At 39.9% G+C, this 17,856-nt stretch overlaps 1 protein-coding gene across 1 annotated transcript; it reads left to right on the top strand.

Annotated features, from left to right (window-relative positions):
• The first annotated feature begins 436 nt into the window (after window positions 1-436).
• On the top strand, window positions 437-16,615 carry LOC138604984 (rho GDP-dissociation inhibitor 1-like). Its single transcript, XM_069677037.1, has 6 exons — window positions 437-524; window positions 4,544-4,732; window positions 6,859-6,942; window positions 13,110-13,186; window positions 13,535-13,598; window positions 14,664-16,615. Exons 2-6 carry the CDS (start codon window positions 4,546-4,548, stop codon window positions 14,861-14,863), a joined length of 612 nt encoding a protein of 203 aa, XP_069533138.1. The 5' UTR covers window positions 437-524; window positions 4,544-4,545; the 3' UTR covers window positions 14,864-16,615.
• The last annotated feature ends 1,241 nt before the right edge of the window (window positions 16,616-17,856 follow it).

The following is a 17,856-nucleotide window of genomic DNA, read 5'->3' as shown; positions in this document are numbered from 1 at the left end:
AGGTAAACAGCAGTAGATATAGTTAAGAATACACACAGATGGAAATAAGGGTGGATAATTTTATGTCTGTTATTTATCATTGTCTACAGAAAGCTGTAATGTACTTCTGAATACTTTTTACTTTTAGTACTTTTTAATATTTTTAAGGCATCCTTGTCAATGACCCCAAAAAAGTCAAAAGCGAGTGAGGGGAAGTGACTGCAGATAAAGAGTTCTGTTTATCACTGTATGTAACCATAATCTTTTATCTATAGTTTGAGTGTTGAAAGAGTGTCACATCTTATGTTTTGTCTGTCAACCACATGTATATGAAATACATTCTAATAAAACCAGTTTTTGAGTCACGTGGTAACTGATAGCACGTCACTTACGTGCAACGTGCGCGGACCTGTTCCAGGAACCGTGTTGCGCGGGCCACGCACGGGGCGGCGCCGTTCCCTTGTTCGCCATACTTGCACAGGAGGGCAGAGCAACGAACGCACTTACTGCAGGCACCTGAAATCACTACTGCATATAATATAAAGGTAAGTCGCCTCGGTTTTGATAACAGCTGCTAACAGGATTTCTAGAACAAGCCTCACTGGGGCATTTTGTTGAAACCGTTATTTTTTCACTCCTGCCCTTCTTCAACTGATGATAACTTGTCTGGCTAATGTTAGCCGCAGGCTCTGGTTAGCTTTGCTGAATTGTTCCCAGCCAACCAGCTAGCCACTTGTCTGTCTCTCCTCAGTCCCACCCTTTATGAGAGGGTCGGCGCCAAGAAAAGTTTAGTCCCCTTTGTTGACTATAAATCAGTGTAATCACTCAGGCAAGTTAACTTTTAAGATGTGTGTTGCCGCTAACCTGGCGTGCTGTCAAAAGCTGACTGTTTAGCCGGCTCTATGAAAAGCCGACTGTGGTACCGCTAGCTAGCTACCACAGTCAATACCTGTAAGTAAGTGTAATATCGCTATGGTATATGCAGTTAGCCTTTTTCACAGATATCTTAACTTGAAACAGCTTGTTGTCACTACATCTAGTAGCATTTAGAAAGGCTACTATCGTGTCATCGCAGTTTACTTTTCAAGGAAGATCTGTTTAATTTTGTTATAGTTATTTTCTATGAAATGTGATATGTAACATGAATTTGCCTTTAAACAGTTATGTAAAAGTGTTACCATAATGGTAAAAAATGTGTATGTTGTTTATGTCTCTTCCATTCAGTTCCGTTTTACCTGAAATTTAGTCTGTGTCAGACCAGAATGAACCATAAGCGACTGAATAGATGGGGATGTTTCTCTGCAGTTTGTTATTGTTTAATACAGCGATTGATTTTCTCAGAGGAAGCCCGGGCCATGCAGGAAAGGTAAACTCTAGTAAGAAAGTTGAGTCAACGAGACTCCTGTCGTTTCCTCTGTATATGGGAATTTGAACTCCCAATATGAACAAGACAAGAGGCTAGACCTCCTGTCTTGTTCAGGGAGCAATTTGCTTTCAGAACATTGCTTGTTCAAACTGGGTGTGGTAGGGTTGACAAATGGCCTTCCAGTGCAATCCTTGATTTTTTTTATGTTTATATTTTGCTTAACACTTAATGAGGCCTCATGTATTACTTTTGGTTAACTACAATTTAAAGTTTGCGACTTTGAACCCATTTGAACTATAGAAGAAGAAGAATTGCACTTTCTAATCCAAAGTTATGTCCAATAAAGCAAATCATAAACATCTCTCTTTAATACCTACTCCCTTCTTTTGCAGCCATGCACAGGAAGCCTTCCACCTAAAAAGAAGGGAAGAGGAACTTCTTGATTTTTCACCACAGTGACAGAGAGTTTAATGCCAGCAGTTACATAATGCCTTCACTGTGAAGCCCCCTCCCCCACCAGAGCCTGTCCTGTCTTTACAAACACCCTTGATACAAATTTGATCTCCTGCAGAATTACGATTTTGTTATGCAAAACCATGGAGTGCAATATTCATCAAAGCAAATTTTCAGTAAAAACAATCTGGACTCCTTTAATGCAGTTTTTGTTTTTTTAAATATTCTTAAAATAATTTTTATAAGTCACTTTTTAATTGGCCAGAGGTAACAGGGAACTTGCCTCCACTAAACATATTATAATGTAATCAGTATATGCACCTTAGATTTTTATATAAAAAGAGATTTGATCATAGTGCCACTATTAGAGCATTAGAACATGTAATAGTCACCTTGAACTTGTGTGCATATTGGTAAAATAGTAAAGATGACCAATGAAAATTTTGAGTACTTTTAAGACTGTGCTCAGGCACATTTTTGGCTACAGTGCAATGCACCTCAGTCCACAGAGTTTGCTTCTTTACTGCTTGCATATACATTCCTCTGATGGCTGCTAGTTTGGGCAGGTCAGAGGAGAGACCGGGGCAGAGGTATGCTTCATACCAGAAGGTGGAATCTGTATAATGGTAATCACAACAGCCCTTACAGATGTTGTCAGGACTATTGTGAGTAAAAGTTATTATAACTCAAAATATTCAAAGATGCAGTTGCCTCCTTCCACATTTTGTAATGTACATGCGGTTGTGCAGGCCTGCTGTCATGTTTTACAACATTCTCAATCACTTCAGCACTAAGCCCTGTGGTTTAGGGTCGTTGTGGAAAGTATTTAAATCCCTCAGTGGTTGCTGTTGTTGTGTAACATAAGCCCTAGAAGGTAACTAATATTACATGGCTTATAACTGTATGGGATAGATGGAAGTAAAATGAGTGCACTGTCCCAACATTTCAGTACTTAGGCTATATTTTCTAGAATAATCAAAATCTTTGATTTGAATTAAAAATGTTATGGGTTGTACAACTATTAAGATAGTTGTAAATTAGCACCACAACTTTATAGTTTAACAGGTATTTTAATATTGAATATTGTGCTTCTAAGTTTTTTTTTTATTTGTTTATGATTTCTTTTCAATAAATAGATTGTGATTTAGAAAATACATTTCAAGGCCTATCACAATATATTGAACCACTATGTGATGTCTTACATGCATTGTTTTGACCAGAATTCTAGATCCTATGGACCATAAGCCTTAAGGCTCCCTAAGAAGTCCAAATATGGTCACTTCTGGCTCCAAAAAACATGATGGCGATGCTAAAATGCCAGACTAGAGGCTTCAAAACGGTAGACCAAAAACTATAGGGTGACGTTATTGTGGCTATGTCCAGTTCTCAAATACAGTCTATCTGCAACCAAAATATAAAAAGCATTCTCATTATTTTTGTTTAAAAAATGATTTAAGTGATGATCAATATTGTTTTGTTTTGTATTGTGAATTTGTATTGTTTCTACTAATCGATGAATCTGTTGATGGTGTCAGCTGCAGCTAAATGTAAAATGTCTTAGTTCTGATGTATCTGCTTTCTCCATGTCTACAGTGCCATGTGTTCAGGCCAACTGTAACGCTGCATATGAAGGATTAGACACCCAAACAGAGTTTGCATCCTTAATTCACTCACTGCGGGTTTTTCCTTATTACTGCAAATTGTTTTTCTACACAAAGCCACTGATTAGGTTTCTCCTGGTGTAGCAGACCATACGATGTTGCTATATTTCTTTACAGTAACTTTGCTCCACTGGCGTGATTAGACACAAACAACAAACACTAAGCATGTGTAGGAGAATGTGACTTTAAAGCCTGGACACAAGTCATGACAACTCAACCGTGAACACTGTCTTGCTGAAGTTTAACAAGGGATTGAAGGCCTGTTGTGCCTGTGTGGTGTTTTGGGTGGGATGGCCTCAACATGAATGTCAACTCTTTTGGTGTAAACACAGCTCTTCCTGCTTTTGTTACTTATTATGTTTCAGCAAAGGGATTTCTTCCAACACTAACCTTTCTTAGCAAGGTTCGGCCCTGCCATAGGGGAATACAGAAATACAGATACATCTTGGAGTTTTCTAGACAAATATGTATATTAGATAACACCAACCTTCCGACTACACCACTGAGCCACAGCTGCATACATAAATATACATATAAATATTCCGCATGTTTCTGAAAAAAAAGTATTGCTTTTTTTATTTTTTTTACCTGGATTGGATAGGAAAGGCAGACAGGAAATGCAACAAAGGTTCATAGCTACTGTGCTGTCAAACAGCATAGTGTTACCATTGGACTACCACAGAGCTTTACTGTTTTTTAATCATGTGATGCATTAGGCCTCGTACATGACTCTCCTACTGGTGATGATGTTATTTCAGAGAAATGTGTTAAGGTGATATCACACTGCAGCTACAGTTTGGTCATCGGCAGCAGCATTAAGATAGAGGCTGCAGCGGCCACCTTATCAGCACAACCTCACAGTCGCTCACCACAGCTGCCTCTGATCCAGTAGGCCGGATTCTTTCTTTTAGCGTTCCTCTCTTCTGGTCATCTGTTTGTGCCACAATTTACAACGTCTTCCCCTGGAGGCAAGGATCCTTTGGGAAAAGAATTCCCTGCATGCTGTTCATTTAAAATAGTTATTTTCATTTTTCTAAACCGTTTTGTGCCATTAACCCGCTATTCCTTCCCACTCTGTCCCCAGACATGGCTGAGGATGAGGTGACTGCGGAGCAGCTAGCAGCCATCGCCGCCGAAAATGAGGAGCAAGAGCAGGTGAACTACAAGCCACCTGCCCAGAAGTCAGTGAAAGAGATCCACGACCTGGATAAGGATGATGAGAGCCTACGCAAATATAAAGAAGCGCTTCTTGGCCGTGACACCGCTGAGGCTGGTAATGCACTCTATCTCTGTGTGTGTGTGTGTGTGTGTGTGTGTGTGTGTGTGTGTGTGTGTGTGTGTGTGTGTGTGTGTGTGTGTGTGTGTGTGTGTGTGTGTGTGTGTGTGTGTGTGTGTGTGTGTGTGTGTGTGTGTGCGTGTGTGTGTGCGTGAAAATGAAGAAAGACGCAGAGGGACAGATTGGGCTTTAGGTATTAACTGCATTTAATGTGTGATCCACATAAGAGAAGGGCTAAAATTGTCTCAGTATTGAAATAGTGCTTGGAATTGCAAGCATTTCCTATAAATAAACTACTAGCTGGTACTTTTGGTTGACCTAGAACATAATATGGTAAAAAGTATGTTCTAAATTGTCATAATTTTTCATTGATTTCATAAATTTCCTGGCTCAGGATGGGCCTTTGGGGGCTTGCAACACACGACAGCATAATCGATCCGTGTATAAAAAGGGCAATAAGTCTGTGTTACCTTATTTGACAGGAATCTATGCATTTTCCTGTTATTGCTGTTCATTTGGGAAAAATGTCTATTATACGCGAGTTAATTAATAGCCAAATTTACCAAATGGGTTAAAAAAATCATTACATCCATTTGAAGAGGAGGAGGGAAGTGAGTTAAAGGGTTACGAGAAGGGAGGCAGTCAACAACATTTCAGAGGGAAATATTTTCCTATTTACAACATTGATGAAATTAGTAACTAGAAACTAGAAACAGAAAATGTACAAGTGAAGCTGAAACAATTAGTCAATTGATTGGCAGAAAATGTTTTGGCTACTATATTTGCTAATCTAATAAGACATTTAATTGAAATTACATGAAAGTATTAACAGTAAAAGGACTTAATGCAGAACATCCTAAATCAATAAAAATCATTAAAAGGAACTGCAGCAAATCATCATATCTGAACTCACTTATACGAGCATCTGAGGTTGGGATGACTTCGGTATCGTAAATCTACGTTGCCCACGGCAAACTGGAATAAAAGAAGAATACATATATACATTCAGTTTACTCATTAATAAATAGAAAATAAGCTGAGTTTCACTGAAAACTCTCAGGTGATCTGGCAGTCTTCCGAAAGGTTTTGTCAGATGCGTTCTCGCCTTCTGGAAATACTCTGTTGGTTTTAGGCGAGAGGTGCAGAAGGCAGGACATGATGAAAAAAGGACATAGTGGTTGTAACTCAGCGCTTTTAACATTTCCATCAGAAACAAAACGGCTTTTATTTTATGAGAGATCACAGGAAGTCCCCTCTTCCATTAGCGCTGAATGGAGGACCGTTCAGGTTCAGTCAAAACCGTGCAGCGCCAGCGCCAGCCGCATGTGTAAAGTATAGCAGCTTTGGATGAGAGAAGAGTCAACATATTAAGTTTATATAGCATTAGATTAATGCTTACATTAATAACCCGTTTTATACTCTAGCTTAACAGTCTAAAGCAAAGTCTATACAGTCTGAGTAGCAAAAGACGCACATTTGCAGAGCAGCAGCAGCTTTAGTCCTGCGTCTGTGTCTATCATATTTCCCATACTGTGCCTAAATATGTCCAACATGAATTCAGGAATAGAACTTAGTCACCTATGGCTTAGCAGCATTAAGAGCCAAGCACACAATTACTGGGAAGGAAGATAAATAGACTTGAAGCCTTAAAATGATCGACTGATCAGGGTTTGCAAGGAGAATGCGAGACATCACACAGAGGTTGTGGTCCAGTGATATAAAGGGGTGTATCTCTTCTTCCATAGTATCATCTTCCTGCAGATGTAAACAGCACCGACACTGGCAAATGATTAATGAAGGGCTAGGATGCAATACATATTGTCTTTATCCTGTGATCAACAAGCAATAATGGCAACCTGTGACATATTAGTTTCAAGTTTGTTAAACCCCTGATGGGTCAGTGTGGTGTCTCAGTGAAGAGAAAAGGCAGCTTCAGTGGGACTGAAAATACACGCAAGTCTAATTAAGGCAGAAGTTGCCCCAACTACAGCAGAGCTGTCCTGATTTCGGTTCTCCTGAGCCCGCTAACTTAGACAGCTGCTTGTGAAGGGACACGCATCATTTGCTGGACTCCTGTTAATGTAAGCAGCCTGGTCTAAGTCCTCTGCATGATCCTGTTTCAGATCCTGCTGCTCCCAATGTCCAAGTGACCCAGATGTGTCTGGTCTGTGAAACCGCCCCAAACCCCCTGATCCTGGACCTGCAAGGTGAGTTTTGTCTTTTATAAGAAAGGATGTAACTTTAAGTAATATTGATGCCCTTATATAAATTTGACAGGTTGTTGAGTTTGAAGCTCAAATTAGATCCAACAGTACGAACAGATCCATCTGTGAAGGCTTGAATTTGTTCTGGGCATGCTATTAATGAATATGGATTCACTAAGAGGAGGTAGATAGACTGAAATCTTTTTTCTGTTTGGCTCATGACTGTAAAAATGTACTTTAGACCGTCTAGCGGTTAGGATCTCCGCCTCTGTAGCTGCTCGCACCCCAGCTGGCCTAAATTTAAATCCATCCAGAACATTCTGTCCTGTGTCTTCTCTTTCCTGCAGCACTCCTGATTCTCCTACTTTCTCTGATAAACATTAATAAGACTGTAAATAACATGAGAACAGGTCAAAGTTTGAAGTTAGAAAGCCCATAAAGGTTTAAATTGTTCCATTTTCATTCTCTAAAAAGTATTCAACATTGGAATTCACTATTAGAAAAGTACAACATATCCAGAAAAAATATTATTATGTTCATGTTAGTGTTGTCACGATAACGAAACTGAAAGGATACTGGTTTGATACTCAATACCTAATGGATCAGAAACAGGATGTCCACAAGGGTTGGTCACATTTTGGAATTCACATTTTATTAACGATGTGTAACACTGTGAGATTACCGGACCAGTCCCCAAAAAATGTTTTTTGCTGGATCAAAATATTCAGAACACTTAAAACTTCTAACTGCAGTTTCATCTTTTGCTGGGCCTTCTGTCTGATGTTTCAATTCCACCATACTAGAAGTGACATGTAAAGTCAGCTAGTAGCCCTGCGTTATTTGAGCATTTAAAAGCACACAAATGATACCCAAAAGGATATATTTGTTCTTTTGGAACTTTCTAATATGCTTGTCACGCTATTAATGATGCATGCTGCCGATATTGACACACAGCTCATCACCATCCTATTTGCTGGCTAGACAGCTAGCTTATATGCTAACCTGTCGTGGTTTGTATTCCTTGGAGAGGTCTGGCGGTCTGTTATGAGGTGCTTAGCGAGGTTTGAAGTGTTTCCTCCCGACACTGTTTTGTAAAACCTTAGCATACAGCTGCTGATAAGTCAGTGGGTTCGCCATCAGCATTGGCTTTGTAAGCCAAGTAGTCCCACCGGAGACTTAGGCAGCTCGTTATGTTCACCAGTACGGGGTGAGGAGGTACTGTATGTTTTCGGAAGATGAATCAAATCAAATCAAATCAAATTTTATTTGTATAGCGCCAAATCATAACCAGAGTTATCTCGAGACACTTTACAAAAAGAGCAGGTCTAGACCAACTCTTTGTTATGTTATTTAAAGAGAGGCCCAGCATGAATCACCATGAGTAGCACTTAGCAATATTCGGCACATTGGCAAGGAAAAACTTCCTTTTAACGACAGAAACCTTGAGCAGAACCAGACTCATGTTCAACAGCCATCTGCCTCGACTGGATGGGCCGAAGAAATGGGATAGAAGGAGATGCAGTTTTTTTTTTTTTAAGTCTGCTCTTAAAAGAAGAGAGGGTGTCTGCCTCCCGGACCTTGACTGATAGATTGTTCCAGAGGAGGGGGGCCTGGTAATTGAAGGCTCTACCTCCAACACTACTCTTAGAGACTTTAGGTACCACAAGCAGGCCTGCATCCTGGGAGCGCAATGTTCTAGAGTGGTAATATGGCACTATGAGCTCTTTAAGATATGATGGTGCCTGACCATTAAGAGCTTTGTAAGTAAGAAGAAGGATTTTAAATTCTATTCTAGATTTTACAGGAAGCCAGTGCAGAGAGGCTAATACAGGAGAGATGTGATCTCTCTTCCTAGTTCTTGTCAGCACACGTGCTGCAGCATTTCGTACCAGCTGAAGAGTTTTTAGTGACTTATTAGGGCAGCCTGATAGTAACGAGTTACAATAATCCAACCTGGAAGTAACGAATGCTTGGACTAGTTTTTCTGCATCGTTTTGAGACAAGATGTGTCTGATTTTTGCTATGTTGCAAAGATGAAAGAAGGCTGTCCTTGATATTTGTTTTATGTGGGAGATGAAGGACATATCCTGATCAAATAGAACTCCCAGATTCCTAACAGTAGTGCTGGATGCCAGGCTGATGCCATCTAGGGCAGTTATATCATTAGAGAAAGAGTCTCTAAGGTGTTTTGGGCCGAGCACAATAACTTCAGTTTTGTCTGATTTAAGTAGCAGAAAGTTTCTAGTCATCCAGATCTTTTTCCTTAAGGCATGCTTCTAGTTTAGATAGCTGATTGTTTTCGTCTGGCTTCATAGATAAGTATAATTGAGTATCATCTGCGTAACAATGAAAATTAATGGAGTGTTTCCTCATGATATTACCCAGAGGAAGCATATATAAGGTAAAAAGAATCGGTCCGAGCACAGAACCTTGTTGAACTCCATGACTGACTTTGGTGTGCATAGAGGACACATCATGAACATTAACAAACTGAGATCGATCTGATAAATAGGATTTAAACCAACTTAGTGCAGATCCTGTAATGCCAATTAAATGTTCTAGTCTCTGTAACAGGATGTGATGGTCTATCGTGTCGAAAGCAGCACTAAGATCTAACAGGGCGAGTACAGAGAGAAGTCCTCTGTCTGAAGCAGTAAATAGATCATTTGAAACTCGCACAAGTGCTGTCTCAGTGCTGTGGTGGACTCTAAATCCTGACTGAAAGTCCTCAAATAAACTATTGTTATGAAGAAAGTCACATAATTGATTAGCGACTTGTTTCTCAAGGATCTTTGAGATAAAAGGAAGGTTAGATATAGGTCTATAGTTAGCTAAGGTGCCTGAATCTAGGGTAGGCTTTTTAAGAAGTGGCTTAATTACAGCTTGTTTAAAAGACTGGGGTACATAGCCAGTCGATAAAGACATATTGATCATATCTAGTAAAGAAGTGGTAATTGAGGGAAAGACTTGGAAAGTCAGCTTGGTTGGAATCGGGTCTAAAAGACAGGTTGATGGTTTAGATGAAGATATCAGAGAATTTAGCTCAGGAAGGAGAAAAACAGTCAAGGTAAACATCAGGTTTTTGAGCAGTTTCCAAAGATACATCTGCACCAGTTAACGGCAGGAGGTTACAAATTTTGTCTCTAATCTTTAGGATTTTGTCATTAAAGAAGCTCATGAAATCATCACTGCTGAGGCCTATAGGAATACTTGGCTCAATGGAGCTGTGACTCTCTGTCAGCCTGGCTACATTGCTGAAAAGGTACCTGGGATTGTTTTTATTTTCTTCTATGAGGGAGGAGTAGTACACACCTCGAGCATACCGTAGGGCCTTCCTGTATTTATTAAGACCATTTTGCCAGATTAAATGAGACTCTTCTGTTTTGGTGGATCGCCACATTTGCTTCAAGTTACGAGTTTCTGAGTCATACCATGGAGCTAGCCTCTGTCGTTTGATAATCTTCTTTTTTAAGGGGGCAATCGAGTCTAGAGTACTTCTCAGCAAACCTGCAGTACTATCAAAAAAACGGATCAAGCTGAGAGGGACTAACATAAGATTGCTGTTGTTGTCATCAATAGTGGACATTGAGGCAGTGGCATTAGCTCTCTCTCTCAATCGTAGCTGAGACTAATGCTGCATAAACGTAGAGGAATGACAGGCGTCTACCCGTCCATAAACAGTCTGACTTGCATACCTCACTAATACTACAGCCTAGTGGAGATGCAGGTACTAATATTTTATCCTCTCATCCCAGAACATGCTACTCTCTGTCACATACGCCAGAGCCACATTTTACCTACAACAAGTACCGAACGTTGAGAAATTCAAATACCGAACTGTTTTGGATAAAAAGTATTGAAAAAGTATCCAAATTTAGGTGTACCGTGCAACACTAATTCATACCATCATTGGATGCTAAAATTATCCGTCTGACTTACAGCATTTGCATCAGTATTTATTCTCCTATACCTTCATCTATCAGATAGTCTCTGATGAAAAATTCACAAATTATTGCTTCAAAAGGTTTTTGTCACATTGATGTATGTATCTCCACTTAGTTGAAAAACCATCAAGATGTGACAAGTCAGACACAGTCATCAACATGTCTGTAAGGTACTTTAGTGTGACTGATGTTGGAAAAAGAGCCCTGCAGAGACAGAAACGGAAAGGTTAGAGGCCTCTCTTTAAAGTAGAGAAGACATGCTGGTTCTCATTCAGCCTTTGTACACCCACTCTACTTATGTTCTATATATCAGGCAAGTTAGGAAGTCAGCTACGGTACAAAACTGACGTCCAAACATTAAAAACATTAAGTAGTATGAAGTTTAAAGCTTGATTTCCACCAATTAAATAATAAAAAAAGAACAAATTTTAACATATCTGTAGAAGCACCTTGCAATTACTTTAGATTTGTCGGTTACTCTTGATAATAACAGACCATACAGACCTACATTCTATATTATATAGGTTGGACATACAGTATATAAAATCATACTGTATGTTCTTTTTAAAACACACATTGACAACCCTTCCTACAACACAATTTAATACAGCACAAATATTTTAATCTGGTTTAGAGACTTTGTAATTGTAAGCAGGTATGTGGGTTGTTTGTGAAGTTACAGTAAAAGATGAGTCATGCAGCCTCAGTCAGTGAGTTAGATCACTACCAGTAAAGTATTCAGTGCAGATTCAGTATGCCAGATCCATCTACTGCTGGAGTTCTGCGCTCTTGAATTATTGCCTCGAGGGTAACAGAATGACCCCCAGCCAGGAGACGGCACATGCTCAGATCAGCAGGGACATGAAAAAAACAAAAGCCTGTTTTGCAGGAACCCCACACTTCAGGCCAATGACTATCAACATGCTGGTCATCACTGAGGAGACTGCCAGATAAGACTTTTATGGGGTCACAAGCATAGCCTGTGTATAAGAAGTCTACATAGTCACCGTTTTTAGAGCCAGGAGGGATTTTATTAGGATGAGAGAGGGTAACTGGATAAAAGCAAGGGGTTGGCAAACGTTAAAAAAATCATCCTAACTCCATTATAATTTTAATTTATATATTATATATATATATATTTTTAGATGTTTTAATAAAATACAGCTCATAGACTGTATATTATAAGTGAGTTGCCATCGAATTGATATCACCATATTTGGACAAAATGTGGAGAGGAGAAAACACCCCTTACACATGGACAGGACAAGATCAGCAAAGAGATAATAGGTACTTCTTTGTCCACCGGGGGCGCCAAAATCGACACAGGCTGAAAGTACCTCATAGGAGCTTTAAGCATGCCCTGCTTTAAGGTATTTTTTGGGCTTTTCAAGCTTGAATGTCTGCATCTATTCCGCCGTTGCTTTGAAGGTACATTTGCTAGCTCTGCTCCTTCTGGTTGGTTGGCGTCATCTCTAGTTTTGCTACCTTGGTCTAGGATAAAGCCTAGACAATGTGTTTGCTAGCAAGGTTTGTCCTTGCTTGCATCTTTGTAGTTATAATGTTGGGGCTATGTCATCTGCATCCAGATCATGTATTTTGGGCCACAACGTCTGCCGTATTCCAGATTTTTGTCCCTCCCTTGTTATGCACTGCTTGACAACTGTGGCAATGGTAAAAGGTTCTATCGGGCAGCAATTTTGCACATCTTTACGTGATGTGTTTTGGTACATCATTTGTATGATGGTGATAAACATATCTTCAAATCTGTTGCACGATGCTAATGTATAATTGGATAAAAACATCACACAGGATCAGAGCATTTCTTGTAATGCAAGCTTCTCCATAAAGTGCTTTATACGTGGTGATGGCAGGGTTTCTTGTTACTAATGGCTGACAATATGTCAAAGGCTGAACAAGCTTTAAATTTGATATGCCAACTAAGAGTATTGGATGGTGGCTTTGGCCCAGAGGTTTAAACACTTAACAGAATTGCAAATTTCTCTCAGACTTGGAGAGGTCATCCTCAATAGTGTGAAGCCGTTTGAAACATCTGGGAGAATGAACGGCTGATATGATGGGGAGAAAAAATCCTTCAAACTGAAGTTGGAAAGAGATCAGACTCTGTATTGTTTGTTTGCTCCTGATTTCTCCATAAGGTCATGATCAGCATCATATGATCCACTAAATATTAATGTCTGTGCCTTTTTTTCTTTTGGTTTGCAACAGGAGACCTGGAAGCCTTTAAGAAGCAGGCCTTCATCCTGCAGGAGGGAGTTGAATACAAAATAAAGATCAGCTTTAAGGTAAGAGCTGCTGTAGCTCGAGCTGCATAAAGAAAATATGGGTCATAGTCACATGACACAGACTAATCTCGGGAAGTATTATGTATCATGTCATGACATAGATTTTTTTCAGTACGGGACAGGAGCAGGACAGTAATGGTAAAAGTGGCAAAAGAGGAGTGACACATTTTTTTCTGATACCTCCATCAACAAAACTGATTAAATGCAAAACAGGATACAGGTTTTTTTTGTTCCAACTTGTGACATTTTAAGACGCTTCACACGAGTCCTTGTTCATTTGATGCCATGATTATTACCCATGTTCTGCTTGTGATGTTGTGGTCTTTAACAATGTTTGTGTCTCCTCAGGTGAACAGGGAGATAGTTTCAGGGCTGAAGTATGTGCAGCAGACATACAGGAAAGGAATGAAGAGTGAGTGAACACTTTCTGTTGACCTGTTGAAATAATGAAATAATAAACACAACAGCTCTGCCTCTAAACACTTAGTGTTACAAAGTTATTATCTTTGTTTCCTGCGATGTCTAGAATTTAGAATTTAGCTTTTGCTCTCCCTAAAAATGTAGTTGTTTCTCTGTCATAATTTAGTCCATCTAAATTTCAGTGTATTTCAGCACTATTTACTTTTACATTTTCCCAGTATCACATAATGATGGTGAATTTGAAAAATGTTTCCATAGTCAGATAAAAGTCATTAAACATTTTGTGGGAAAACTTGAGCTACCTTGAGCAGAAATCCCAGTAATGTGCGAAGACAACAGAGTAGAACCGGTGCGGAGTCTACGTAGTATTCACAGTAATACAGGTGCTCTTTGGTTGCTGCAGGTTTGCTGTGGTTAATTCATCTGTGATAGCATGGGTGAAAAAAATAACTCAATCAAAAATGTAAAATGCAACTTCAAAAAACATCCAAGGCATTTTGTAGAATTGAAAAGCCTTTATATATATATATTAAAATAACCAGCGGGTTGGATCATATTAGCTCTTCATCAGGGCCGTTGTCAGCAGTGGTTTGAGTTACACTTATCAGTCGAGTGACAGGACCATTCTCCTTGAATGTGCAAGCCTATTGGTTGGGAAAAAAACAGGGAGAATGAAGGAGGAAGAAAGGGGGGATGGAAGGAGGGAAATTGGGTAAAACTTAACCTAAAAAATAGAAATAAATAAAAAAATAAAGTATATATGTGTTTCAGTAAATCTACACGTAAAGCTGTCAAGCTTTGGTCTCTAACTTTATCCATAGGAGTGGAAGCTTGTCTTACAACGCTTATTAGCGTATAAGTTAGCATCAGAATGAATTGGACCAATATGTATCTGGTCTGTAAAAAATGTTTTCTCTTTGGGAATCTTATTTGACAATACTTTTCTATCTTTGATAGGCCCATAACACCAATCCAATATCTATAGCAGAGACACATTTATGTGCCAGTTCCTTTTTCACTCTAACCAAGTTGTCTGTTCTTACTTATTACTCAACAGTTGATAAATCGGACTACATGGTGGGCAGCTACGGGCCTCGTCCAGCTGAATACGACTTCCTCACCACGATGGAGGAGGCTCCTAAAGGCGTGCTGGCCCGCGGCAACTACGTCATCAAATCCAAGTTCACCGACGATGACAAGCATGACCACCTGTCCTGGGAGTGGAACCTCAACATCAAGAAAGACTGGAAAGACTAAAAGAGGCCTTTGTGTTTGGGGGGGCGAGGGAGTCAAGATCCCCCCCCCCCCCCAGCCCTGTGCATTCCTCATCCGCTGACCCCGTCTCTGCCCTGTGTTCGCCGCCATTTCTGCCTTCTTTGTTTTTACTTTGTCATGCATTTCGTGCTCTCATGCCTTAGTTCCCGCCTCGCTGTCTTAACACCCTGACATCTTCCCCACTTCTCTGACAGCAGCAGTAGCATCAGCAGTAGCAGCAGTCTCCCCTAACCCCCCCTCCGTCCGTCCATCCATCGTCTACCCAACATTTCACTGTTTGCACACCAGCCACCTCTGTTCACCCACCTGCCATCCTCCACCCACTCTTACCCACTCAGCTGTGCCATGTAGCACCTTACTTCCTCTAGCCCTCTATTTGTCCTGTGTCCCAGATTTTTTGCTGCTTGAAGAGATTAACCCCGCCTTCCACCTCTCCAGAATGGTGTCTTCCTCTCTCAGTATGAAGTACATGTGGAAAAGCAACTGTACAATCAACTTTTGTTTGCCTTTTTATATAATTGTATCAATGGTTGTATAATGTGACTGTATTCACATCACTGTTAATCAGCTGTTGTGTTCATAGCAGGCCCCACCACATCCACCTGCACACACACACACACACACACGCCCCCACACACACACTTGTGCTATAGCATTCCTTTGCTTGCCTACACGCTTGCTGTCTTTTGATATGATTACCAATACCTGCCTTGGAAAAACAATTCATTCAGATCTGCTCTATGGCGCTTCCCTCCATTCCCTAAATGTATTCACCCACTCCCTTTTCAAATGGGGACTGGGGCCAAAGTCAACAAGGGAGTCAAGTTAAAAAAAAAGCTGCCTTATGTATCGATTAATGTTTAAAATGTTTCTTTAGTATGCCTTGTGTGTATGAGCAGCTCTTGCTATCAGGTAGCCTGTATATGAAGGGCTTACTCTCGCTACCAACTCATCAGTAGCCCTGTTGTAGTAGAGACTGTTTATACAGGTTACTCAGACACAACTCTGCACACGCCCACTGCCCCCATAAATACACTTACCTCTTAATGAGAGGGGGCTGAATGTTAATGATTGAAGAAAGACACTAAACCAAGCGAAACAGTAGTGATGAATCTCGGCACTCTTGTTCCTTTCAGCCATGAGGCCTTAGCACTAACTATGAGAAAATCAAACATTTCTTATTTATACTTTTTTATTTGTTTCCCCTGTTTGCCTTAATGTAAATCATTCCCCCTTAAAAACGCCTTCTGCCCTCCACGTTCAGAACTCATAGCCTGCAGTCAGGAGAGCCCCAGTTAGGGGGAGGCTGAGCCAGGCACCGTCTGCTGCTGCTGCCGGAGACCTCGGCGGTGTCTGGTCTCACCCACAGCCAGACACTGAGTGAAAAGAGAAAACTGACCAGGCCTCCCTTCAGCCTTCTAACCCTCACAGAGAGAAAGCAGTGAAAGGAAGGGTCAGATGACACTACAAGAGAAACACACACTCAATATTTAATGAGAGCGGCAGAGGGTTTTAACACAACTGACTAAAACATTAAATTGAACTCAACTCGTACTGTACAAGAACATATGGATGTAAAACTTTTTGTTTGTTTTATCTGGTAATGATGTACTTCCTGCTCCATACATTCCTTCACATTGTACAGTTTCTATGAAAACGCTGGCATGCTGGTGGGGTTGTATATTCTATCATCATTTGTGATTGCTCTTCTCGGTCAATAAAGATTTTGCTCAACTTGGCCTCCCAACACTCTGCTGTTTTGCTCATAAGTAGCACTGCTTTACTGTTGCTGTGTTTTTAACAGGACATTACATCAGTTTCACAAGATCTCCACTTGTGATTTTTTTTAATGTTGGCTGTGGCTCTAATGGAGAAAATGACGTCAGTGTGGACTTAACACTAAACAGAAAGCACGGCAGGCAAGAATAAAGATGAAGGCCTTTATATGACGGAGGCTCTCAAAATACAAAGCTGTTATGTTGTATTATGGGAGATGCAAATTAACTTCTTTTAACCATATAAAGGTGTAAAAGTCAGTTCTGATTTATTTTTTTAACCCTTATGCTTCAGTGACAAAAAGTTCCTCATAGACTGTTAGCGGACAAAAGAGTCAGTGTCAGAAAAATGTCAATGAATCAAATCTTTTCACCAGCTTCAATCCTGTGCCATGCCAATTTGTGCACGTAATGTCACTAACATTTTTTTATGGAAAATAACATTAACAGAATTATTTCTGATAAAATAAATGCTAGAAAGAAATTTGTTTTTTGATTAACACAGTCCGGGACATGCTTAATGATTAATTAAAATTATTAATTTTTTTTTATGATGTCCGATTAAAAGAAAAGATATTTCACCTTAAAGATACGATCACGAAGATCTCAAATTTTGTGCTCATGAGCGCCTCCCACTGGCGATAATCGGTAATTACGAGAGCACTCTTCCCAATTTAACCAGCTGGCTCCCTTTGACATGGTTCTAACTCATTTAATTGTCCTCGCTTTCCTTTTTAGACTGTTTGCCTTCATCTGAGCGTGGAATTTGTTTCATTTTCTTTGGATTTTCACTTATTTTTGAAGTTGTATCTGTAGTCCGGAAACCAGAAGTGCAGCCACTTATCTCCACCTACACTATCTGACAGACCAACCCCTGCTGGGTGATGGAAAACGCATCTCTAACTGGGCGCCACTTGTGATTTTTTCCGCGAACGTCACCACAGACACCAATCTATAATAATACTATATACTGCAAATGCAAAGGCTTTCATCAGTGGGCCATAGGCTCAATCACCATTGTGTAGTGACTTAAAAAACATTTTAATTAAAAAGTTCGAGATTGTTACTTTTGGACAAAAAAGTCCACCTCAAACAAACTGCCATAAAATGTATATATATTATTTTTTTTCCCACTTTCACTGAATTAAATCGTTTCACCAGCTTCAGTCCTGTTCATAAATATTAAATAATTATTAATTT

The sequence above is a fragment of the Semicossyphus pulcher genome, unplaced genomic scaffold (genome assembly GCF_022749685.1).
Source record: "Semicossyphus pulcher isolate SPU_LCO1_2020_fin unplaced genomic scaffold, fSemPul1.0.p SCAF_27, whole genome shotgun sequence".
Lineage (NCBI taxonomy): Eukaryota > Metazoa > Chordata > Actinopteri > Labriformes > Labridae > Semicossyphus > Semicossyphus pulcher.
The sequence above is the reverse complement of the archived record's forward strand: the minus strand, read 5'-3'. Positions and strand labels throughout refer to the sequence as shown.